The sequence below is a fragment of the Montipora foliosa genome, chromosome 10 (assembly GCF_036669935.1).
Source record: "Montipora foliosa isolate CH-2021 chromosome 10, ASM3666993v2, whole genome shotgun sequence".
NCBI classification, from domain to species: domain Eukaryota; kingdom Metazoa; phylum Cnidaria; class Anthozoa; order Scleractinia; family Acroporidae; genus Montipora; species Montipora foliosa.
The window spans coordinates 18,877,305-18,904,804 of NC_090878.1; the positions used below are offsets into that span (position 1 = coordinate 18,877,305).

At 40.7% G+C, this 27,500-nt stretch overlaps 1 protein-coding gene and 2 pseudogenes across 1 annotated transcript; all 3 read right to left on the reverse strand.

The window, feature by feature from the left end:
• The window catches only part of LOC137974459 (tetratricopeptide repeat protein 28-like), a 282,236-nt pseudogene that overhangs the window by 105,239 nt on the left and 149,497 nt on the right, over positions 1-27,500 (reverse strand).
• On the reverse strand, positions 12,493-17,794 carry LOC137974453 (tetratricopeptide repeat protein 28-like). Its single transcript, XM_068821460.1, has 2 exons — positions 15,755-17,794; positions 12,493-14,328 (listed from the first exon to the last, which is right to left on the reverse strand). Exons 1-2 carry the CDS (start codon positions 17,568-17,570, stop codon positions 14,309-14,311), a joined length of 1,836 nt encoding a protein of 611 aa, XP_068677561.1. The 5' UTR covers positions 17,571-17,794; the 3' UTR covers positions 12,493-14,308.
• The window catches only part of LOC137972593 (G-protein-signaling modulator 2 pseudogene), a 10,301-nt pseudogene continuing 391 nt past the window's right edge, over positions 17,591-27,500 (reverse strand).

Below are 27,500 nucleotides of genomic sequence, written 5' to 3' on the forward strand. Positions count from 1 at the left end.
TAGGGTTTCTCATAGTACGTCCATGCGCGCTCACCCGCTTCATTGTCAGGTGCTTTGAGAGAGGGCCCTTCCCGTCAATTTTCTTTAAAGTTCTAATAGAAACATTATTGCGGCGTACGTCCAACCTTGGGTAGTCAGCAAGTTTACGTGCTCTGCTGTAGGTTTGTTTGGGAAAGATAAGACCAAAAGCTCTTTTCTGGACTCTTTCGAACTGTTCAGACAAATAGAAAGGAAGAGCATAATGCCAAACTACGCAGCTATATTCCAAAATAGAGCGAATCAAATACACTTAAATTGAGAATAGGTCAGCTGCTGGGAGAACGCCCCGACGTATAACACGTAAAATTTGCACGTGTTTCGATACCTTAGCAACTACTGATGCAATGTGCTCATTTCACTTTAAGTCATTCTGAATAATAAGCCCCAAGACCTTATGTGCGCTAACCACCTCTAACGGTTGATCATCAATTGTTAAGGGGGCTAACTGTGGTTTTTCCTTGAAAAAACACAATCGCAACTCCTTGCATTTCTTAGCGTTAAGACGCATCTAGTTGCCAGAGGCCCAGCTGTTTATATATTCAAGTGTAGCCCGGGAGGATGATAAGCTACCCTTACTAAGGTTCTCTGACAAAGAGACATCATCCACGCACTTCCACATTCCAAAATTAGGTGACATGGCCCTCTCTAAGTAATTGACCTTCAGGAGGAACAAAATCGGGCCTAATTTGGTCCCCTAGGGAACCCCTGCTTTAACGGGGAGCCAGTCCGAAAATATCTGATTTAACTTGACGCGTTGTTTTCTATCAGATAGAAAGTTGATGATCCAAGGGATCAGACAAAGCCTGACGTTAAGGTTAATAAGCTTTTGGACAAGGATGTTATAACCAATACGGTCAAAAGCTTTTGAAAAGTCCAAAAAGCAGACTCGGAGATTTTCATTAGGACTGTCAAGTTGTAAAAGCCAATTATGGACCGTATCTAACAGACAGTAAGATGTACCTTATAGGCAACCAAACTGCATAGGGTCAATCTTACCCCTGACATCCTCAATCAACCATGAAACCACAAAGTCTCCTAAAACTTGGAAAGGCAGGGTGTAGGTGAGATTGTCCTTACATCGCTCTCACATGTGGGCTTTGTGATATTAGGGACTGGGATGATATTAAATTCCTCCCACGAGATTTGCATAACCCCAGATGACAAAGATACATTCAAAATAGTAGCAGCTGGAGTTGCTAATTCAAAAGCAAACTCTTTGAAAATTCTGCGAGGAATATTATCGGGCCCATGTGCCTTATGGGGATGAATTGCAGTAAGTTTTTTACATACTTTGTAAGATTGTACAATAGGTAACGTATCGCTTGACAAATCAAGCGGGGGGATGTCCGAATTTACAGATGTAAAGAACTTATTAAGCTCGTTGGCAAATTCAAAATCAGATAAGGTCACTTACCACCACGCTCTAATGAGAGGTGGATGGACTTCTCAGATCTACCAGACATCGTATTAACTATCCCCACAACGTAAGGGAGTTTTATTTTTTTTAGATCTTGTATTTTGGTTTGGTAAAAAGATCGTTTGCGTTCAGCGATCATCTGCTGGACTTTGTTACGAGGGGGTCTGCTCAGAGAAGTGTTCTGTAAATGGAAAGCCTTTTGACCTTCTCTGATGAGCATATTAATTGATGGCGTTATACATGACTTATCAAAATAGTGGAATTTTATAGGCTTTAAGCGGAAAAACGATCTAAACCATATGGTAAGCACTGGAGTTGCGCAATACAAAGTGTACGCATGCGCCATGCTAAACGTAACATAAACACGTGCGTAAACTTTTTTTCATCTCGAATTTCAGAGAAATTACAAGCGCTAATATCTTCAGGACATAACATTCACAGCTAAAATACATAGCCCATACGGATAAATAACTAAATATGAAATATTTAAAAAGCAGCTGTACAAATTGCGGCCTGGATTCTCGTTTCAAAACCTGTTAACTCAGTCAGTGCGGATAAAATCAGGTAGCGCATTCCATAATTTAGCTGATACTGAAGAAAGAAAAATAATTAAGACCATAACTGGTTGTTGTAGGTTTATTGAGGGACAGAATGTAATTTCCACGAAAATCATGAGAAGACTGGAGAGAAAAGTCGGTTGTTTTTCATATGCAGTAGCAGGAAAATCCTTCAAAAATAGACTTTTATACTATCAATATGAAGAAATTTTGAATGCGCTTATTGCATAGAGATCATATAAGTTATTAGAGTTTGCCTTAAGTAATCTGCAAATGTAAATCTCTAGTTAGTACTCTCTTATTTACATTATACCGTTCTTTTGACAAGAACGACTGACGAAAGGCCAGTTTTTTCCACAAGAATAACAGCAAAAAAAGCACTACTTTGTCGCGAAATTAATATTTCTAAGACAAAAATTTGTTCAGAATCCAAACGTCCACATTAATAGCACACAGGGCTACTCCTTAGTATCTGGCTAGAAATGTTCTTCTCCCTTTTTCCTCCGGTCGCGCTTCAGCCATTTGCTGAGAGCCAGTCTCTTGCTTCTCAAGTTGCCTCGTTCATGCAAAAAAGAATTCTGGGTAATTCTGTCATTCCACCACAAGGGAAGACCCCCAGTTGTCATTTCATAGATTTTTTACAAGTGTAGGGTCATCTAGTCCTAGCAGCAAACTACAGCATCGATTGAAGTTTTTAGCTTTCAAAACTTGCCCAAATAGTATTGGTAGGTCCTGGAATTCGTGCACAGAAAGGCCAGAGAGACAACGTCACTCATGAACTGCCATGTTTACAACAGAGCATTTTAGTCAAGTGAAGCTATGATCTTCGCAGTTATGAACGCAATTTTTACAATTGCGTAGAGAAGCCTGAAAAATTCAGGACTTCAACGGGGTTTGAACCGGTGACCACGAGATTCCGATGCGACGCTCTAACCAACTGAGCTATGAAGCCACAGACGAAGATCATAGCTTCACTTGATTTCATATCCGCAGTTCATATATGATTCATTTCATACACCATTTCATCATTAAAGCATTATAGGCGTCCCAGTCTGCACGAAACCATATCTCACCTCTGTGTTCTTTCAAAGGCTTGCCTTTTCCCACCGTTCCAGCTTAATGATGCTAGCCTGTGAGCTTCTGCAGACTCGAATGACCCGAAAATCACTTAATAAATAATAAACCTACCAGATTTGGGCCAAATCGCTGACTCCACGAACACGGACGGTTGATAGTTGTTACGTCATTCCCAAACCTGAGCCCACATTAACCCAAAACCGCAGATGTTTCAATGAGAACTTCTTATACGGCGAAGCCAACTGAAGCAGACCGTCTATCACCAAAAAAGAACTTAAAATAGCAAGCATTTGGGACGTAAAGTGTTAAAATTACGACTGGTGCTTACAATGTAAAGATTGTGATGATGAAGAGGACGGAAAACTCTCTGCTCTGCGAGTTGGGTATCCAACAAAAATCGCGCCTAACCAAGTGCCTACTAGGATTGTCCAGCAATCGCACGAGACTCTGAGTTAAGTAATCAGTTTAAGAAAGAAAGGAGATTATTTTTAGGTAACTTCGTATAAAACTAAACAGATTTCGTATAATTATGCAGCACAGTCAACTCTCCGCTAACGGATACTCTCGTAAGCTAAATTTACGGACACTTTTCTATTCCCCCTTTTATCTCCCAGACAAACTCTGTATTTACACATTCCCATAAGCGGACACTTTCTCGTAAGCGGACGCGGACACTTTTGAAAATGAAAATTGGATTTTTTTTCTTTTTGGTTACTCTCTCTCTCTGAATCAGACACCCCACGTTTAATAATTGACTCTTGGCAATGAAATTTGTATTTAACTTACTTCTGCGCAGAACAGGCACTGGAAGTTGTTGGAAGGCTTGCGGCATTTTCTGACTTGCACTGAGGAAACGAGCCGCTAGTCCAGGCAATTACCAAGGTCAACGAAATCTTAGAAGAGAAGGAAGGAGGCAGTAAACCATAACGGACTATTTCTCCAAACTGTCATAGGTCCAAGAAAAAAAAACCTTTTCTAGTCACGATAGTACCTTGTTTGTTAATGTTTGAATGTTTTTTTAGCACCAAAGTTACAGGTATATAGACAGAAGCAATAATTCCCGTTTAAGTTTTTGTTGAATATGAATATAGACCAGCTATATTTTATATTTCTTTTTTTTCCGAGTTTTAACATTTAATATCAATAAAGAGTTTCAGTTGCTATGTTTAGCTACCCAATAACACATGTCCAATTAACACCCACTAATTAACTCTTACTCGAGCGGATATCCATCCTATTTTTCTTTGGTGTCCGCTTATGGGAATAATTTTCGTAAGCAGACAGCTCCACTAAAGGACACTTTTTCCAATCCCCGAGGGTGTCTGCTTACGAGAGAGTTGACTGCTCTAGGTTATCTGATAAAAAAACACTTTCAAAATTGCCACTTTTTGTCAAATTCCAAAGATAAGTAATTTTAAGGATAACTGTCTCAATATTTCTAGGGGTAATGGATAACTGCCCTGGGAATTTTAGCCTATCTTAAGGGATTAAGCCTTTCTTAAGGGATCACTAAAACCTCCCTAACATTGGCTCACTTAGGTAAGCTCAGAGTAATTGAAAGCCATGGATCATTTTGGTAGCGCTCTTTATTTCTGGTATCTTTCTCTGAACTAAAATCCCATTCTGAACCTCTGTTCAAATCTCTTAAAGAATGACTTTGTAGTATCTTGAAAATTGTAAATGACTGGAAGTAAATGTAGGGTAAACATTGTCTCACTTTTGGAGACATCTCAATTTCATGCTTAAGAATTATTATTTACTAAAGTGAAAGTGAGGTTAAAATGTATTAATATTCAGTCATTATTGTCTTAGCATATACCACACATAGGCTAAGTGACTAGCATACCAAAGAATAACTAATACGAAGTATTACGCACTTGTGTGGTATACATATTAATTTAGCATAAACTAGGTGTCACAGTATGTGTTCAAACAATTCGAAAACTGTTGGCCCATTTCCTATCATAAAATTGGTTGAATAGATAAAGGATAGGTAGAGAGTCAGTGCTTTGTAAGCACTGATATTAGCTCAGATCCATCAACAGTGAATCAACTCAAGTAAAGCTGTGATCCTCGCAGTCATGAACGTACTTTAGCAATTGCGTAGAGAGGCCTGAGCTAAAATTACGTCCATAACTGCGAGTATCATAGCTTTACTTGATTTCATATCCGCAGTTCAGTATGATTCATTTCATATATCATTTCGTTCAGTAAATCAACTACTTACCTGGCATGCTGATCATTCTCGGAGGCCCAGGGGGAGTCAGTCGAAACTTAAAATATTTCGTAAAACCCTTAAAAAATCTATGCCTATTGTTATTCTAATTAATTATCTACCTTAGCGCATGAAGAAATGCCTTTTTATAAAAAAAAATATTTTAGTACTGTCTGCAATTGTATTTTATTGTAAGGGTCATCCACTAGATTAACCTTTGCTATTTGGATGATCCCAACTAGCTCCCTATTTTGTTGTTACACCTTAGTTGAACTCTGTTTTGTTGTCTATGTAAATTTAACATGTATATCATCTGAAACTGAGCTGAGTTAAATAAATCATCTTGTGTTGTTTTGTCTTGTCAAACGTAGGGAACTTTACTTTACACGTCTTTCAGGTTAGGCTGTTACAAAGGTGGGCTTAAAAAATCTCGTCTTTCATTTTTTTAGCGAGCCGTATAACTATTGTGAGTGTGCTTTATAAATGGGGACTCTGTCGATACCGAATTTCTTTTAAAATTTAATCTTGCGCTGTATCCTGCTCACAGGCCACCCATTTGGGTTATCTCAAGATATGGTCCAGTCGGTTTGCTTTTGAATGGCGCGAGGTCAAAGCCAACCTTTGACTCCGCTATTTCAGAGCAAATCGACTGGACTAACTCTCGGAATAACCTTAATGGGGAGCCTGTGTGCAGGCTATCTCGGGTCAGGCTGAATGTCTAGGCAAGATGTGCAACAAGAATGTTCTGAAAAACACTGCTTTATTTAAAGTTTGATCGGAGTCTTGCAAGGGATATATTTATTTCCCAGCATTACATACGCATCATACGCTTCAGAAAAGTAAAGATCGCGTGTTAATTCTCGTGCAAAAGAGATGATACATCGGGAAGACTAACGATTGCGCAATAGTAATGTTCAAGAGCATCAATTGTTAATTTTAAAATTGAAGCGAAAAAGAGATTCCACGCCTTAACTACCCATAAAAATAATTCATCAACATTGAGCACATTCAACAAAAACCGTCCCAGTCATTTACAAGTCTTATCAACCACAAAACATGCGCTTAATGCTAGAACATGTGAGAGAGCGTAACGTTCGTTTTATTGTTGTTTTCAACTTACTTTTAAGAAGCCCAACCAGTTCTTTGAATTGGATCATTACCGCGATATTAATCAGTGCAAAAAAGGACTCGAATATAAACCCTTTTTCATTGCAACGCGCTCCTGTTTTGGTGTCAATTATCTTTTCTCGCTTACTGTTACTGCATTCACGATGTAAGGGAGCTGTAGTATTTGTGAAATTGCTAACACTCTAGATGAAAGTTGCGGCTCACTCTACCTGTCAACAACTTTGTTGGTCGAAGAGACATTGCTCCTAGCCAAGGAAAAGTAAATGAACATTAATGTGCCTTCTAGAAATTTCAAGCGTGACTGTACTTAAACGTCAATAAACACCGAAAATAGGTCCATGCATTTTTGCCAGACTTACGTCTCGAACGTCTACGACGTAAAATCTATAACAATACATAGACCACCAACACTATAAGTTTCGAAAATCTATGAACGACAGATGAATTGGCCATCAAGATCAAGAGGTGCCAGTTTTAATATATGCACGACAGCCAGCGAAGAGAGCCTACTCTCACTCATGGTACATCTCATGTACTGAATTGCACTGAGTGTCCTAAAATATGTGAGAGGATTGTAATCATCCGAATCTGAAAGGATACCAAGTGCATGAATGGATGGCACTTTTGAATCCTGCATAACATCAAGAGTTTACTTTTCCCCTTTTCAACTACAGGCCATCAAAAATACAAATTTCATCTTTGGCTTTACTATTAGGCTGGTTAGATCCCTTCGAAACCCCTGCCCTTCATACACGTCTGTACCCTATGGAGCTCAAGCAACGACGGCGGCGACGGCAACAAGAACTTCACAAATTTGCATATTTAGTGGGCAAAAAAAATAGCTTTGCATGCCCTGCACGTGCGTTTTATCACTTTTGTCTATTTCTCTGCCGTCGTCAGCAAAACAACAACGTGAACAAGCCAAGTTTGAGGTTTTGTGAAGGACGTCAGCACTTGAGGAGGAATTTTCTTTTTCTTCCCTAAATTAAGTGCTATTCAGAAAGACGTCACTTTTGAGGAACCACCGCGCCCTTGTCAAATTAAAAAAAAAGTTGGAGCAATTGCAGAATACCCCGTTCAAATCGAAGCGGGGGGGAAGGGCCTCGAGTCTACGCGTCAAGTTTCTTCGGTGGCAAGATCATTGAACGAGGCAATTTCTTATGTGCTGGCTAAACGTCTACTCGTGGCAACGCGTCAAAATTAAAGCAAAGGGTACCAGTGTTCGTATTGTTTTGTCGTGTAACCTGGATCATACAACGATGCAATTTCTCATGTGCTGGCTACGCGTCTATGCGTGGCTATGTATCAAAATTAAGGTTAAGGGTACCAGTGTTCGTAATTTTTTTGGTTGTGTAAGCTGGATCATGGAACGGGGCAATTTCTTACGTGCTGGCTACGCGTCTACGCGTGGCTACGCGTCAAAATTAAAGCTAAGGGTACCAGTGTTCGTATTGTTTTGTCGTGTAACCTGGATCATAGAACGATGCAATTTCTTATGTGCTGGCTACGCGTCTATGCGTGGCTATGTATCAAAATTAAGGTTAAGGGTACCAGTGTTCGTAATTTTTTTGGTCGTGTAAGCTGGATCATAGAACGGGGCAATTTCTTATGTGCTGGCTACGCGTCTACGCGTGGCTACGCGTCAAAATTAAAGCTAAGGGTACCAGTGTTCGTATTGTTTTGTCGTGTAAGCTGCATCATAGAACGATACAATTTCTTATGTGTTGGCTACGCGTCTACGCGTGGCTACGCGTCAAACTTAAAGCTAAGGGTACCGGTGTTCCTAGTGTTTTGTCATGGAGCCTGTATCATAGAACGAGGCAATTTCTTATGTGCTGGCTGCGCGTCTACGCGTGGCTACGCGTCAAAATTAAAGTGAAGGGTACCAGTGTTCGTATTGTTTTGTCGTGTAAGCTGGAGCATAGAACGAGGCAATTTCTTATATTTATGTGCTGGCTACGCGTCTACGCGTGGCTACGCGTCAAAATTAAAGCTAAGGGTACCAGTGTTCGTATTGTTTTGTCGTGTAAGCTGGATCATAGAACGATGCAATTTCTTATGTGCTGGCTACGCGTCTACGCGTGGCTACGCGTCAAACTTAAGGTTAAGGGTACCGGTGTTCGTAGTGTTTTGTCATGGAGCCTGTATGATAGAACGAGGCAATTTCTAATGTGCTGGCTACGCGTCTACGCGTGGCTACGCGTCAAAATTAAAGCTAAGGGTACCAGCGTTCGTATTGTTTTGTCGTGTAACCTGGATCATAGAACGATGCAATTTCTTATGTGCTGGCTACGCGACTACGCGTGGCTAAGCGTCAAACTTAAGATTAAGGGTACCGGTGTTCGTAGTGTTTTGTCATGGAGCCTGTATCATAGAATGAGGCAATTTCTTATGTGCTGGCTACGCGTCTTCGCGTGGCTACGCGTCAAACTTAAGGTTAAGGGTACCGGTGTTCGTAGTGTTTTGTCATGGAGCCTGTATGATAGAACGAGGCAATTTCTTATGTGCTGGCTACGCGTCTACGCGTGGCTACGCGTCAAAATTAAAGCTAAGGGTACCAGTGTTCGTATTGTTTTGTCGTGTAAGCTGGATCATAGAACGAGGCAATTTCTTATGTGCTGACTACGCGTCTACGCGTGGCTACGCGTCAAAATTAAAGCTAAGGGTACCAGTGTAGTTAACCAAACCGTAAATTGAAAGCTAAAATTTTAAAGAGAGCTTCGATCTAATCACTAAAACAAGCGCTTAGGCTTGTTTGAGTGCTATATTCTTCAAACGATTTCATAAAAAGTGTGGTTAACCAAATCGCAAACTGAAAGCTAAAATGTTAAAAGAGTGCTTCGACTTAATCACTGAAACAAGCGCCTAGGCGTAATCAGTAAACGAGCGCTATATTCTTCAGACGATCTCATAAAAAGTGTTGTTGACCAAACCGTAAATTGAAAGTTAAAATTTTAAAGAGTGCTTCGATCTAATCACTGAAACAAGCGCTTAGGCTTAATCAGTAAACGCAGGCTATATTCTTCAAACGATGTCGTAAAAAGTGTTATTAACCGACCCGTAAAATGAGAGCTAAGAGTGCTTAGGCCGTAAGTGACTAGCCACGGACACGCGTAGCCACTCTCCGTAGCCGGCTACGCGTATTACTAGATTTCGCTTTCTAGTTTTCTTCAGTTGACATATTCCGTGATCACCACTTTAAATTAGTAGCTACGCGTAGCCACGCGTAGCCACTCTCCGTAGCCGGCTACGCGTATTACCAGATTTCGCTTTCTAGTTTTCTTCAGTTTACATATTCCGTGATCACCAATTTAAATTAGTAGTTACGCGTAGCCACGCGTAGCCACTCTCCGTAGCCGGCTACGCGTAGCCGGCTACGCGTAAATAAGAAAAAGTCCCGGGGTATTCTGCAATTTAGCCAAAAAGTTAAAATAGTCACGAAACGATTAAAATAACGCGAATTTGTATTTTGAGATGACGTTCTCGTACGTTGCTGTCGCCGTTGTTTTTGCTTGAGCTTTCTATTGGAGGGTTGCGTCAAGGGATAGCGTCAGAAAGAGGACAGGCCACGGGATAATTGAGGGGTACCGGTGGTTAACCAGCAGTTATGGTTATGGGACAAACAATTCATTTGAAGCGGGACGTCAAGATAGATACCAGTGGCGGATCCAGACCTGGAGGTAAGTTGGGGGCCCGCTCTCAAACATTTTGTTTTTGCCCTTTCAAAGTTTTGGTGTTTTATGGTGTTTTGGTGGCTTTGGTCCAAAAGTAGGGAGCTTAAGCACGTGCGTTTTTGAGACGCGGACGGCAACCGGAAGAGAACATTTCACGTGACAGGGCAGTGGTGTGTCCCAGATTTTTATACTAATCATCTCTAATGGAGAAAAGATACTTAGCAATGTAAATGTGGTTGTGTGAAGACAAGTTAAAAGGGAAAACAGCTCACTTCCGGTTGGAGTCCGCGTCTCAAAAATGCGTGTGCTTAAGCTCCCTAATAAGGGGGGAGGGGGGGGGGGGGGTCAGGGCCACTCCCCTGAATCCGCTTCTGGATACTTGAGTGAAATTGACTTCTGTCCAGCAATTCAAGCTGATTCTAGAGGGGATAAGAGGAACACAATTGCAGCAATCAGTCCTCCGGGTTAGCCATAACAGAGACCAGGCAAATTATACAATGTGTAGTTGTACACACCGTCTTTAATGCCCTTCCTGGCAGATGGACAGAGCTTCCATGCAATACTCGCTCCCTGGACTTTCAGGTGGAAAACTTTCGCATACCTGTAGTTCGTCAATCCAAAACTGGATGTGAAACTTCTTCTCCCGTGACCACCATGACTTAATTGTCGAAAAAGATGGGATAATATTTGAATTATTCAAAGTGTAAGTTCATAACCATTCACTTCAATAAGGAATATAGCTCTTATAAGATTTAAGTTTACCGCAGATCGCAAACAAGAGTTTCAGGTTTGACGTTTGGTGTTTGAGTTTGAAACAGTTTCAGTGCATTTAGATTAATGTTAACAAAAGCCACGTTCCGTGTTTCAGGTGGGGAAAAATATAACATTATTGCCTTTTTGATTGCCAAATTGTTTGGAAAAAATACTTAATTGATTAAACTGGGATGGTCCTCTGAGATGCGCTTGGTTTCATGCATTTTCCTCTTTGTGGTTTCGGCAAAGAAACAGTTGACACTGGGCCAGCATGGTAACTTCAACTCCGTGATCGCATCTTGTACAGTAACCTTCAGTTTCTTTATTTCTCTCGATCGTCAAAAAGGAAGTTAAGCTAAAAGTGAATGATAATTGCATAATACGCACTGTTAGAAACACCAATATTACAGTGTAAACAGTGAGTATTTAAGGTGACTTCCTGGTTTTACATTGCGCAATCCTTCTTGCATCATTGCCGTGAGCACCACAAACTCGCGCACATTGATAAAATGGCGGATTTTCATTGACGCAGGCGCCAGGCTTAATCCGTCAAAGAATGGCTATTTTCTCCTGTACGAATACGGTGATCACCATTTTGCGGAGAATGGAGCCTTCATGGAGTAGCAAAAAAATCAGCAAAGATCTATGATCACTTTTTTGGTTGCCTCCCACGCAGACACTCTGAGGGCTTCGTCCCCTCGTTGGGGAGGAACGTGACGAAGCCCTAAGAGTGTTTGCGTGGGAGTCTAGCATTTTCCCGATCGTCCCACACTTTGCCCACATATCGGAAAATTGCCAGACGCTTGTCCTAGCTTCTCTCGATATTGACTTTGGCGGAAAATGGAAAGTGCGCCAAAAATTGAAACACGCAATTTAAAAGATCAATAAAGAGCTAAAACCATCGCCGACGTCCCCGAAATTACAAATTTGTGTTTTCATATGACGGGAATGATCGTCGACGATCGCAAAAATCTGGGACATGTTGGGAAAATAGAGACGCTTCCTATTTTGCCGATTCGTCCCCGACCATCCCCGATTATCGGGGTTGTCTACCATTGATGGTTTTCATCAGTCGACAAACACTGGGAAGGTCGGGGAAACTGCGAAATCCCCGATCGTCTGGGATTTTCCGGACAAACGAAAACTAGGTTTAGCATGTTTCCTTGGTTCAATTTTGACTCAAAATACGACAATTACTGGTACAAAGGATAAAAATCAAAGGCAAATGCAATTATAATTTAGTACATGAAAACCAGTCAATCATTTCTGTGCTTTAAAAGAAATAACCAATTATGGACAGCAGGAGGGTCAAGTCACTGAAACCAAACATATTTACAGAGGTGGACAGAATCCTGCGATACACTTTCCCTCCAGCTACACAGGCTATGAGAAGGATGGAAAACTAGTTGCTTTGTGACGGGTGAAGGGACAGTCCTTGTTTCAAAAGCGAGTAAATATAGAGTGTTTTCTCGTGACGTCACGGCTGTCATGTTGGTGCATACCTAAACAATGGAACGGCGGCCATGTTGCTGCACCCAACTAATCCTCCGGAAATTGAGCTCTATTATCATGCAAACTTTTTCTTTTTCTTTCGGTTAAAAAAAACAAGGTTACTCATCACGTGAGTGAAAACACTCTATAATACTCTCCTCTTTAGTTTCGGTAGCCAATCTGCGCATCAAGTTGCCATTTGCGACGATTGTATCGAAACTCTGCATAAGTAAAGCACTGGTCATTCAGAGCTTTCTTTTGTAAACCACATTTGAGGTTTCATGTTTATTTACAAAACAAAGAGACTATGACTATGAGTCTTGTATATGCCTAAGATTATTCATTACTGTGACACCGACCGTTTGGATTAAGAGGATTACTTAACAATTATTCGTCTCAGGCTCAGTGATTATCGGTGAATGTTCACCGAGACGAAGTCGAGGTGAATATTCACCTATAATCACTGAGCCTGAGGCGAATAATTGTTTTAGTATAAATACACAGGCGATTATTTCAAAAAAGAGAAAAAAAAACATTTCAACGCGAAATCATCTTCACTTACAGTGGCAAAACGACTACTGGCAGCCATTTTGTCCGTCGAGGTGATTATCGGCTGATAATCCGAGATAGCGAGCCAATGAGAGTGCGCGATTTTGTATAATCACCTTTGTATTTATACTAATACTTATTATTATATGGCTTGTGTTTGTAACCGATATAACGCGCGCTCTGATTGGCTAATTGTGAATTGTGACTGAATTGTAGGGTATTATTCTCCCGTAATGCCCAGGGGCCGATTACGGGCTTGCACAAACAAAGCTAAAGGTAATTAAAAAGCCATATAATAAACTACTTACTAACCTCACTTGCCGCGACCTCGGGCCAATATTCCCCAGTACGGCCTTAGCGCTCGGTTAGTAAGAAGTTAGTATGCACCAATCAATCTATGCATTGATCGTAATCTCCGAACAAGTTTGCATTGAAAGTTTTACGACTAAAAGAGGAAATATTTCTACAGTTTAAACTTTCAATGCATGCTAAATAAGAGATCAAACATCACTATTATTTCCTAGTAATTAACCTTCTTGAAGTTCCTCCAAAAAATTGCCCAAACAGATCGCACAAATCCTGAAGTTCTTTTCCTAGTCTTTTACATTCTAGAAATCTGCCTAAGAAATCGCCCTATTTTGCCTTGCACCTCTGTGGCAATATCTTAGAAAATCCGCGTTTCTGAGAAACTTCCTATTTGTTTGATTCTGGAACCTTTTTCAAGCAATTTCTTGAATATAAAAGTTCGAGTCTTAAAACCTTTATGTATATTAATTAGGACATCAAGTAATTTCTACTTTCTTAATTTGTTAGCTTCTAGGAATTTGCCCCAGTAGTCGGACATATTTTTTATTTTGCGTTGGCCTTCTTTAAAAATCTCAGGAAATCTACATTTTAGATTCTTCAGAAAAACTTGCCATTTCTTTGTCCATGGGCTCTCTACACCTTATTCAAAAATGGCAGCTGATTTATGCGCATACAAATTGGCCCTTGTTGCCTCGTTTAAGAAAAAATATTCTTTTGAATTTTAAGCTTAAGAACGAGACATCAAGGGCAAATTTGTGTAAGCAAAAGAATATTTAAATGGCGGCCATTTTGGAATAAGGTGTCTTTCGCACCTTTTTTTCACAGAAAGACTAATGAGAAGACCTGGCAACTTTGTCTTAAATTTTTGCTTTTTTGAGAAAAAAAGGATGATCATAACATGCGACAGCATTGATATTTAGCCTTTCCAGTATGCATGAAAAACGGTTCTTCCTGGAAACTCTGTCTTGGACTTAAATGGAAAGTTCACCATATTCCTTTACCGCTTATGATGAGGTTGAATGCTTGAATGCTTACAATAACTCATTTAATTGAAGTAAGGAAATTGACATATTGACGCATTACAGTCCAAGAAGTATTTATCTCAAGTTTTGGACGCCGTTTCTGAAAAAAAAAGTAAGAAAGAAAAGAAAAAAGATAGCGGGTTAAATGACGATTAGGAATTTCATTTCTTTAAATTTCAAAACTATGTTAACTAAATACTAAGTGACCCCAGTTTTAAGTTCTGATTTTAAAGAGACACCTGTTTATTTTAACTGGAATTTTCTTATTTATTGGTCCGCCATTCCTAGCTTTAAAATCTTCAGAGAGCTGGGTCGAGGAGAAAATGACGTCAAACACTCACTCCTTTAAGAACGCAATGCGTGTGTATGCTGCTGAATTAATATGCAGCACGGGAGTTTCGGGCTTATACATTTTCAAACTCATGTCTTGCATATATAGTAAGTTGAGTTTTAAGCTAGTGAGTAAATGACGTCATTTTCCCTAGATCCAACCCTCCAAGGTCCAATCGGTCAGTTTTGAACTTGAGAAATGGCGGACCGTGAAATCCAAAACTTGACACTCAAAATAAACAACCTTTGGATAAAACTCAAAGCTCAAAATTTTGCCAGTCAGGTGTTAAGCAAACACACTTTCAAAATCTGAAGAAAAAAAAGGAAATGTTTTTTTGATCATAGTAGCACTTAAGACAATTTGTTTTCATCCGTGAAAGCGTTTTTACATGGATAAGCTTAAGAAGAGAGCAACAATTCATATTCAACTAAGTATAACTGTGACATGATGTAGTCTATAAGCCCTCAATAGGGAGCTTAAGCACGCGCTTGAACAGTTTTCCCCTTTACCTCGTCTTCAAACAACCACATTTACATTCCTAAGTATCTTTAGAGATTATTAGCATAAAAATCTGGAAGACATCAATGTCCTGGCACGCGAAATGTTCTCTTACGGTTGCCGTCGGCGCCTCAAAAACGCGCGTGCTTAAGCTCCCTATCTAACTTTACTTTACGGCGGTAACCGGCAATTAGTGATTTCTTTTCAGTCCATTACACTGTTTACACGTACCCGACCCGTTGAATGGGGTAGAATCTCATACAGTGGACTAAAATGGCAGAGGACAAAAGAACCATTGTTATTCCGATCAGGCCTTGCTAATTAGGCATTATTATGTTCGCTTTGTTCTTTTGTTTCATGAATATTAACTATTTCGGATCCGGTATATAAAAGACCAGCCGGTGAATGCAATTAATATTTATTTTAGTCCTTAGCCAAAGCAGTTTGTAAATGAACTACGTTGACGACCGATTTTAAACCCTTTCTCTATGAGGAACTTACCTACCCTGGGTGCCAGAGGTTTTTCTTGCGCTGTTTCCGGTGTCGGTCATGTCTCTATTTTGACCCGCTCGTCTGCCGCGCGCGAGAAAAAACCTTTGGTACCCACCTTACCTTTTTCTCTCGACAACTTTCCGACACGAAACCTGTACATCATATTTCTTTTCAGTAATTAAAATCATATTCGAACAGCGCTTACCATTCTTTTCGAGTTGTAGCCCAAATTCAAACGAGACATCATCGCCAGTTAGAACAAATGGCGCCCAGTATTTAATGGCGGAATACTCCTTTGTCTCCCGAAGAGATTTCATGGCATGGTGAAGAGCTAAACTTGTACTTTTCCTATCTGCCAAGTGTTGATAAAAACTCTTCATGAACAAGAAGGTCGCCTCATCATCAATTGCCCAGAGTGACACCAGAACAGACCGGGCACCAGCACACAGGAAAGCTCTGGCTATTCCCACCACACCCTCAGATTTTATCTCTCCCTGACCACTATGACAGCAACTCAGCACAACCAGCTTTGCCTGAAGACGAACTGCATGAACATCGTTCATTGTTAACATGTAATCTTCCTCTTTGGGAATCTGGGATGCACGGTTGGGATTTGGGGCCAAAACAATTTCTCCAAATTCATCATCTCCATGAGCCGCAATGTGGATTAAAGCAACTGATTTCATTCTTTTCAGGACCTCAGCTTTCGTTGCATTTTCGCCAGTGAGAGGCGTGGTCTGTAGAAGTTCTCCAATCATCTCCACCTCTTTTTTCGCACACGGCAACTGTTTAGACATGGGTCCACCGGTGCGCCAAGTGATTTCCTTCAAGCACGGATCGCCCACAAGTAGCGCTTCACTCTTACTATTGAAGTCGTCAAGTGCACTAGAGATCACTTTTAAGGCGGTTAGCGAGGGAAAAGTACGGATCCTGACAGAGTCACTCAATGCAGAATAAGGTGCCAAGAAAAATGGTCCATCAGGAACAAAGATCAAGTCATCACCCTGGAGCAATTCTGCAATTGGACTGATTAAGAAATCATACAAGGACTGCAAGGGGTTGTCGGACACGCTGAAAGACTGAAAAGATTCCTCAACAACTTCTCCACTGCAAGAGAACCGACTACGATGTGTGTGTACCGAGCGATTCTCGCATTGGACAACAGCCCCCGCGCCAATCTGTTTCAAAGTAGTCTTTATCAGTGAGTCAGCACTTCCATTTTCGATTTCCTTCTCCCTATAGTTTATTCCGCTTGCTCTTCTCAGAAGCCAAAAACTGATAGTGTTCCCTGCAAGTGCTATGAAAACTGTTTGTAAGGGCAAATATTTCATAAGAGTGGAGATAGTTTCCGTCCTCGCAATTGCCGAGGTAGGTTCTTCATCAACGCCAAATCGCACCTTCAAAATGTCTGTCAAAGCCTGTGCACGTCCTTGTTCAGCAGCAAACAAAGCCTCATCAACCTCTCCATTCTTCAAAAGTGCTGTCCACAGAGCTGTGTACTCCACTTGTATTGTATCACGAAAGCTTATTTTCCATGCATCTTCGGCCTGAAGAAGACGCCTTGTTTCATCAAAATGTTTTATGCTTAGACGATAAAAATTAAGGGCTTTGCACAACGAGCCTAAGAATTCATGAAAAAGACCAAGCCGATAGCAAGCGATTCCCTGCCCTACTGGATCCTCCGTTTCCTTGGAAATAGTAAGATGCTGTTCGTTAAAGAGAAGAGCATTTTCAAGCTCACCCATTCTGCCATAAGCGTTGCCGAGATTACCATTGGCCGCTCCCTCCCCGGCCCTATCCCCTACTTCTTTTGCAATGCTAAGATGTTGTTCGTGATACCCTATGGCTCGCTTAAAATTGCCCAGACCGTGATAAGCGGCGCCGAGATTACCATTGGCCCCTCCCTCCCCGGCCCTATCCCCTACTTCTTTTGCAATGCTAAGATGTTGTTCGTGATACCCTATGGCTCGCTTAAAATTGCCCAGACCGTGATAAGCGGCGCCGAGATTACCATTGGCCATTCCCTCCCCGGCCCTATTCCCTACTTCTTTTGCAATGCTAAGATGTTGTTCATGATACCCTATGGCTCGCTTAAAATTCCCCAGACTGTGATAAGCGGCGCCGAGATTAGCATGGGCTTTTCCCTCCCCGGCCCTATCCCCTACTTCTTTTGCAATGCTAAGATGTTGTTCAAAATACTCTATGGCTCGCTTAAAATTGCCCAGACTGTGATAAGCGATGCCGAGATTAGCATGGGCTTTTCCCTCCCCGGCCCTATCCCCTACTTCTTTTGCAATGCTAAGATGTTGTTCATGATACTCTATGGCTCGCTTAAAATTCCCCAGACTGTGATAAGCGTTGCCGAGATTACCATTGGACATTCCCTCCCCGACCCTATCCCCTACTTCTTTTGCAATGCTAAGATGTTGTTCATGATACTCTATGGCTCGCTTAAAATTCCCCAGACTGTGATAAGCGTTGCCGAGATTACCATTGGCCCTTCCCTCCCCGGCCCTATCCCCTACTTCTTTTGCAATGCTAAGATGTTGTTCATGATACTTTATGGCTCGCTTAAAATTCCCCAGACTGTGATAAGCGACGCCGAGATTACCATTGGCAATTCCCTCCCCAGTCCTATCCCCTACTTCTTTTGCAATGCTAAGATGTTGTTCATGATACTCTATGGCTCGCTTAAAATTGCCCAGACTGTGATAAGCGTTGCCGAGATTACCATTGGCCCTTCCCTCCCCAGTCCTATCCCCTACTTCTTTTGCAATGCTAAGACGTTGTTCATGATACTCTATGGCTCGCTTAAAATATCCCAGTCTGTGACAAGCACGGCCGCAATTGCCACAAGCTTTTCCTTCTCCAGCACTGAAACCTATTTCCTTAAAAATCCTTAATGCTTCTGTGTAATCCCTCTTGGCCTGTTCGAAATAAGCCAAGCCATAATAATAATTGCCTAAATTTAAATCTGCAATACCCTCCCCTTTTCTGTTTCCCTTTTTTCTGGCAACGCTAAGCTCTTGTATATGCTGCTCGAAAACGTTCGTCTTCCTCTCTGCCATTCTTGATTACAAGAACTCTTAAGAACCAGGAAGGTCGTCTTTGAAAGTGAGGGCGCTCCTTGAAAAATACAAAAGAAAGCATGAGAAGTTCAATGCACTGACCACAAATGCTGCAGGTACGTAACCAAACCAACACAAAAGAGACCGCATTTCATTATGGGTCTAACAAAGACAATAGACCTAATCGGCTAATTCAGTGTTGTACCCAATTCAAATCACCGGGATTTAAGATTCTTTGTGCATTGTATTTGCATGATAATGTAGCCTTCATATTTAAATGATATGAAAATACCTGGAACAAAACCTTTTGTTCCCAAAGGGTTTGAATTGGGTAAAACATTGAGTTAGCCGATTAAGTTTTTTTTTTGCTATTGACGTCAAATTCTTTACTTCTTTTGCTGAGGCCTTTGTTTGATTTAAACTGAATTTTTAAAGCCAGAATTGACCGCACAAAATAAGCGTATTTAAATGGCAAAAATTTGTCCCGTATTAGGGCCCGTTTACATGGAAAGAGGATGATCCTAGCGCTGGGATCATCCTAGCACTAGGATCATCCGAGCGCGGTATGTTTTCAGCTTTCAGTTTACATGTGAAGGGTTGTATTTGGCCCCAGTGCTAGGATCATCCTACCGCTAGGATCATCCTATCTGAGAGGAGGGATGATCCTAGCGCTAGGAAGATCCTAGCACCATGTAAACTGCCTTCGTTCGGAAGTTCCTGGTACTAGGGACAAAAAAACAAACATGGCGGCGGCCGGGTGTTCACGGTATTCAGCTACCAAAGGTCGACAATTTCGTCTGGCGTTGCCACAGGACGATTCTAATGATTCTGATGACCGCCGACAATATTCAGGACCAGTTTTGTTTCACCACCCAAGCGAGAGACACAGTGGAAAGTAACGAGCAATCGATCGACAGCAATGTCGAAAACGCTGCGAATCGAAGGCATGCGAATTTATCCGAATACATCCGAATACATCCGAATTACGTGTTTGTTGTTCTCGCCCGCCATCTTGCTTTCATTCTCCACTTCCACCTAGACAGAAATTTCTGCATGTAAACCAAACGAAAAGTTGTTTCACCTTCTAGGATCTTCCTAGCGCTAGGATCTTCCTACATCCATGTAAACAGCCCCTTAGTCAAAGTAATACTGATGTCTTTTGTCATCAGATTTTCCTAATCAAATCAAATTGCTCGTGTGATACCAGTGTTTAAAGATGGTGGTCAATCACTTTTTATGACATACAGACTGCTCTAAATGTCCCCTGGAATCTCAAAGTTGCTCTAGAAAGTAATTATCTATAACCGTCCGGTAAGTAGCTTAAATAAATTACGTCACATTTATCACATTATACATCACATTAAGTTTATGTTTTCTCTACATTGCGTATTTACTATCTCTTTACCACTGATTGACCTGCACAAGAAGTCATCTTGCGCTTGATGGCAGTGAACATCTCATAGGTGTGTGTTTATTTATATTCTAAGGCCTTTGTTATGGTAGATAAAAAAAATTCTGTTTCATAAATGTGAACACTGAGGGGTCCATTACGTTGCCGTAATTTGTTTGGTTTAACGGCCATTGATATATGCACCCGCGCTCCGGGAGGATCCATTCTGGTTCCCTCATTTTTCTTATTCTATGTTCATGACTTCAGTGATGTAGTCAAACTACCAGACCTGATTTTATTTGCAACTGCTGATATGACGATGCTTGTCTCTTAGGTCTAGTTATTTGGTAACCTAGTTGAAGGCAAAGAAACTTGCAGAAAACTAATTCTTTATTCTATTTAAGCCTCGAGAGAAAAGGCATCATCTTTTAACGCAAATCTACCAAAATGATTAAAGAATTGAACAGATCGTAGAATGGCCTTTCTTGGGGTTGCACTTGACTAACATCTTTCTTGGAAACCTGAATTCCTCAATTGGCTTACAAAATCTCTGAAGCTATAGCATTTAATTTCAGGTATAGTTCTTTTGCTAAATTTTCTTTCAGAACTCTGTACTGCTGTTTAGTTTATCCTTATAGTCATTATTGTATTATTGTGCATGTGCAAATTCAATCTTTGTAGTCTTGTCTCTTTGCAAAGTGTACCGTCAAAATAATTCCTAAATCAATCACTCAGACCCAATCTTCTGAGAATTAGAACTATCAAATTTTCGAATATTAGATTACAAGAACTGGGTAAATTTATTTATTCTTATGAACATTCTCCTCCACCGTCTAGGTTTTATTCATAATTTTCTACTGAAAACCACGCATATGACTTTTTCACTAGATTTGACGAATGATTTTCGCGTTCAACTCTGTAGAACTATTCTTCGCAACTTCGGTTAACTTCTAAGTACTAGAAAGCTTGTGGCAGAAGAAAAGCGTTTTCAACTGATGCAAACTGCCCTTTTTTGCAACGGAAACACGAAATAAACAAAACTAAAGCGTTAGAATACCCTTCAGATTTATCAAATTGTATGGCACCCACTTTGAAATAGGGACCCCCGAGACGAGTAAGGCTTCGAGAACGCTTTCTAAAAACATCATTTACCATTATTGTAATAATTTGGTGAGTATTGCAAGTCGTTTGGCGTGAAAAGTGCACATAAACATGCCAGAACAAAATTTGTCATGAACGCGTTGTTAGTGTTTGGGGAGAAAATTGAAAATTCATCGTCAGGTGCCCTCGTCCTCCACAAGACCTCAAATTTGATCATTTCACGTGGTTGTCAAGAGGAGAAAGGCAAAGAAATGTATCAAAATGTAAAACGAACGTGCAGCACGTGCAAAACTATTGTTTGTACTCATTGAAACAATTGTTATGTTGCGTTCTCGAAGCCGTTGTCGTCGTCGTCCTTTCTTAGTCCACGCTTCTCCGGATATTTTTGAATCCGCAACTTTTTCTTTCCGGATTCAACAACGACAACTTTATTTCGCATTTGAGTGGTTTACAGTGATTGAAAATACCAAAACTAAACAAAGAAATGATCGAAGAAACGAAAAATAGAAGCCAAAAATATTCCCATCCAAACGTTGTGTATTCAAATCGAATTTGCCCGTACACGCATCCGAAGCGTATCCGGATTCACGATAGTACTCAGGACTCCTCAAGGAAACGGAAGTAACAAAGCAGGATGCGCCTTAAAGAAATAATATTGCCCTCGGCAGCCAGAATTGATTTCACGACAAGGAACTGAGCTCGATCTTGTTACGCTATCCGGATAAAAAAGTTTCCGGATTTAGCCTCCACAAGGTTCTGGATTCATAGCAGATTCAAAAATGTCCACTCTGGAGGGTGTATTCAAAAAGTTCGGCGTAAGTTCAGGAACTATTGGACTGTCACATCATAGAAGAAGTCAATGGCCCGCAACATGGGTCACCCCAATAGTAATCATTCCAAAGGCGGATGGTGACATTTATTTGTGCATCAACATGAGGCAATCAAATGGGTCAATACCCAATATCAACTGTAGATGAGTAGCTGCACAACATGAATGGTACAAATGTTTTTAGCAAGCTAGTGGAAATACCACCAGCTGGAACCTCAGCAGTCTAGGGTCACGCTAGATCACCATCCTCGTAACACGTCTGCAAGAGAAGAGAAGTTGAGGAAACACCTGCAGTGGATGAAGAGTTGAAAGCTCTGAGAAAGGCAATCAAAACTGGTCGATTAGAGGAATTCTAGGCTTACAGCCGTTATTATGAGTATGTGGTCATGACATCAACCACCAGTGAGAAAGTAATTGACAATGTAGAAGATAATTTTAGCCACCGTGGTCTTCCCTTAACATTGAACTCTGCAAGCAAAATGGAATTGTGCTTCTCGAGAACAAAGGCAAATGGGGAAGTTGAAATGCAAAATGGCTCCCTATGTGCCCCCAGTGGTAAAGAAATTGCTTTAGTTATGATCCTTATGCAAAGGCATCATTGTGTAGTTTTCAGTTACGGTAATTACTACCACATTAAAGTGCCCATAACGTAGAAAGTTTTATTTTCCTAATTGGAAGCCCATATTAAAAAAATGAACTTTGGCGAAAGAATTTTTTGATTTTAACGAGAGGCGAATTTTCTACAATTTTTTCAATCCTACTTTTATTTGGTACACCTCTTACGCTGGTCAGGACTTCACGGACTCGCTCTGACGTAGATTCAGGAATACTTGTTGGCATGGGTCCTATGTTTTCTTACTAATCAACGCCAAGGTATCGCTCAGCGATCATTTTTGGTATTTTTCAATAAACAAAAAAATCTATCATGCCTTTGTTTATCATCGAGGAAAGTGCCTCTGAATCCGGAAGTGAATAAACTGGCGATTTCAAAAAAGAAAAAGAATTTGAGGCGACTAGTTGCGGTTTCGACGAGTCAGCCATTGCTAGCACTGAAACCCAGAACTACATGGAGCCCAACGTGAAAGAACCATTAGCAGAGGAGGAATGGCTACAAAATGGCAGAAAAGAACAAGAGGATAAGGAAGGTCTCGCGAGGGAATTAAATTAACGCTTATATGTCTGTTCCTGTAAGGGAATTTCGTCAGTCTTAAACGATCTTTTCGTTTTGCTGTCAAAACAATACTAGAAGTCATCGTCGTTGAAGTGAATCTAGCAAAGTGACGAAGTTTTACCGGGCTCCCAGTTCTTTCTTTTCGCCAAGACAAAATCTACGGCCATTTTTTCCTTCTTTTTTTCAGCTATTGCGTTTTCCGAGTAAAAGAAAGTATTTCCATGTATACTTATACTTTCAATTTCAGAATCAGCTGTGTTGTAACATCGAGCGGTACGTAGCGCATCTTTCAGCTATTTTTCACATCAACTTTCAAATGCTCATGTTCTCTAATCACGAGTTCCTGAATCTACGTCATAAGTTGAGAGAAGACTTGAGCGAGTGGCGTGCCAAAATGGCGGGAAATTTCACCTCTCCTTCGAATCGAAGAATTCTTTCGCAAAAGTTAATTTTTTGATATGAACTTTCACGTAAGAAAATAAAAATTTTCAGGTTTTGGGCACTTTAAGCAATCAATTTCACGAAAAAATATTTTAGGTTAGTCTGTCAAATGAGGAAGAGAAATCCATAAAGAAAAGTCACAACCTCAAGATAGGGTTAATAAATTAAACAAACTCTGTGTGATATTAAAACTTGAAATTCAAAAACAGCCAACAAACTTAATCAAGTAGTAGGGATAAAACATATTTGGTTACATCAGTCTGCCCATGCATGGATTTAGTATACTGTCTTTTCTTCTTCTTTTCTTAAGTCGGGACGAGGGGATCGAGTAGAGATCTAGCACTGGAATAGAAACCCCCTTGCTCAGTTGCGCTGTATCCCTGAATAATCTCAGCCATTTTTATGAGCCTGATGGTGTCGCAGTCAGATTTTCCTTACGTTCGGATTGTTTGGGTTTGCCTCGTGCAACCAGTGTTTCATTTTTCATCATGCGATTTCTTTAGTTTTTTCGAACTACCCCTTTCCATATTTTTTTTACGAACGAAGATTATAGTGCACAGTTTTTTCATATTCATTATTTCTATTTTTTACCTCTTCTCTGCCTCCACGGCAGTTTCTTAAGAACAAAAAACTTTATTTTACATACTAACACTAACTTTTGGTTATGACTTTCCCACAATTCACCATCCACACACACAGTATTCCTCCCAGTTGCCCACCTTACTAGAGATGGTTGCAATTAGTGGAGAGGAACCCCTTCCTGAAAGGACATTCTTGCTAAAGCACAAATACTCATGTCACAATGGTTGCTAGTCTCCTGCTGATTTTAACTTCAAAAACTCACCAATAATTAACAAGCCTAACAGCCTATCAAGACACCCATAAAACGTCACGTGCATGAGCTTTAAACCCGATAAAACACTTTTCATTAGAATTTTTTAGATAAAGAATAGTATTATGGCCTGGCTTGTTATACTTTTTGTATGCTAATACCTTAAAGTCCATGTATAAGCCGCACCTCAAATTAGAAGCTTGAATTCCGAAAAAAAAGAGACAACAAACTTTGAAGTTCCAGTGAAGTTCTACTAGTAAACAAACAAGGCCAAACAATTATTGTTTCAAAACACTGACACGGTGGTTGTTATAAGCTTTCATATCCATTAAGTCTTTAGATGGTGAAATTTCACTTGTCATACCTTTATCTTGTAAGTTTATTATAAAAAAAATGATGCTCTCTCCACGCGATTTCTTTTTCAATATCAGTTTTTATATCACTTTGAAACGCTCTTGAATACGCACAAGTGCTTAGTAACCAAGCTTTGAAATGTGGAGAGGAGTCTGGGCATCACAATTAAACTGTCGGCCATTTGGCTTGCGAGTACTCGCGAATATCTTGGTATTTTCTCACACGTGGTGGAAAGATATCCATGACAGTGACTGAAAGCAGGCGTAGGTTGTTGTTCAGTTGTTCCAGTAAAGTGATAGAAAATTAATCGCTTGAAAGAACTATTGGAGAACAAGAAGCGTAAATGAACGCAATGAGTGGCTCCTTCAGGAGCTAAATATTTTAAGCAAGAGCCGATGCTACGTAGATTTGATTTTGGTGGGGTACTATTTTTCGGCTGGCCAAACCAGCCTTCTTCAGGTACAATGAGACGAGCCACCATTCATGAAAAAGCCAATGGTCAGCAACAACATGCTTTCAGTTTGCTATATATTTATTCAGTTTAACCTCTCAGGTGGTTCCTTAGATAAGCCGCACCCTCGATTTTTTATTTGAATTTTGAGGAAAAAGGTGCGGCTTTTACATGGACCTTTACCTTATCTTCCTCTCACAATTTGAACCTTTGTTTTCTTGGGTCTAAAAACACTCCGCTATGCCTTGTGTTTTTAAATCCGATAAAACACAGCTGCTCGTTTTTTTAAAAATTACTTCATTAAGTAGCACAGATCATACCATGACTGACAAAAGCCACGCCGAATTGTTGTTCAACGAGAAGATGAGAGGGTAGATGCCGGAACTGCATGCCGATTGTCACTTATACACCTAGAAACTCAGGACAGAAATGCAGATGTAAAACCAAAGACCAAAGAACAGGCAGATAAGGTATTCAAGTAGGTGATCAAGTACTGGTGAGACAAGAGAAGAAGAATACGTTTACCACACCATTCCAAGATATCAGCAAGACCACCAACGGTGTTGTTGTGGATGAAGATCCGAGTTGGACTCAATACTCAAGAAATACCTCCCATGTAAAAAGCGTTTGTGACAGATAATTTCACCCTCACTCTAGAAGCATCACCAGTAAGAGTGGAGAAGACTACAGCACATGCCACAACACCAAGTCAAGCTATGGTTGAACTAACCACAGCAACACCATTAAGTGTACGTCTGACCAGGAATGGACCATTTAGCACAAGCAATTGCGGAGAATAGAGACGAGGCAGTATGTATCCCGGAGGGGGGGGGGGGAGGGGAGGGAGTGTACTCCCTAGAATGGCCTATAAGGGGAGGCTCCGCCAGAAAGGGTTATCTTTTTCACTCTTCAGGTATATGAAAGGGTAGGGATTTCGCGAGTCGAAGTATATTAAAGGGTAGGGAAATCTGTCATTTGGGTATTTAAAAGGGTCTTGCATTATTTTCCAGTGGAAAGTATACCAAATGGGGTACCATTTGGCAATGGAAGGTATACGAAAGGGGAATCTTTTCTGCCAAAAATTGTATGCAAAGGAGTAAAAGGTCGGAGCATTCCTGCAGTAATTTTTTTTAGTCCCCCCCCCCCCCCCCCCCCCCCCCGAGGTTTCTATCCGCAGTCATGATATTGTGACCGACCGGACAACAGTGCCCAGCACGCCACCCACGCCAGTCCTTCCAGCTCAGCCAAGGTGTGAAAGACCCTAGAGCCAGCCAAGACTACCAGATACAAGGATGTCGACGTTTCCACTTAACCACTTGGGAACGTTTGGTTTTTAGATGGCACTTCCACAGAAGATCTTCCTGACACAACCCAAAATACCATTACATAGTGCGAGGATCACTTCTGCATTTCGTCTATAAGCCGTACTTTAGTACATATTTTTGCGGTACTCTTCAAAACAACGATGTAAAATCACCAAATTTGAGGTTTTGACGACAACAAGAGCTTAAAAATGTGAATCTTTCATTTTCTATTCTTACTCTGAAACGGCTCGTTCCGTTTTATTTTTATGATACTTCGTCCACATTGCACGACGTGAACGATGTGGAATAATCGCGAAAGACTTATGATATTGCAAAGTTATATTTTGAGGTGACGTTTACGTCGTCGTCGGCGTGGTAGATCTTAAAGTCCCACACGGCAACGTCGACGTGAGGGACTTTACTTGACTTGTGAGGGAGGTGATTCTTGGTTACTTTCAGGGCTTTTAAATGACGGAGCTGCTTTGCATAGCATGAGTCATATATTCATGATATAAGACCATGCGGAGCAAGGAGCGACTTACCAGTGTTGGTCCAAACGGATCCTTTTCAAAAGCAAAAGCTAGGAGGTAAAGCAATGGCTTCGTGAGTCTGAAATTTCAATTTTACGTGGTTATTCCATTATCAAGTCGCTCGGTAAAACATCCTGTGGGAAAAGTGTTAACTTTCTGAACACAAATTTATCTGAGTAGAATTGGAGCGTAAAACGGAAAAGTTCTTAAGAGAAGTAACAAATGGAACAGGAAGAACAAACAGGTCGTTATGGGAACGAAAAGACATAAGGGTGTAACCTGGACTACCTTCAAAGGGGAATGTGTCACGAAATTTATAATTAGCCAAATTTAGCACCTGGGAACTGGCAACCAAATCACGGAAAACGTATAAATAACATGCTACTTAAAACAGTGAAGGAAGGTTTGAACAAAACATCAAATACAAATTTAAAGGAGGCAGGGCAAAGGCAAAACTGGAGAAGATTAAAATGGATTGGA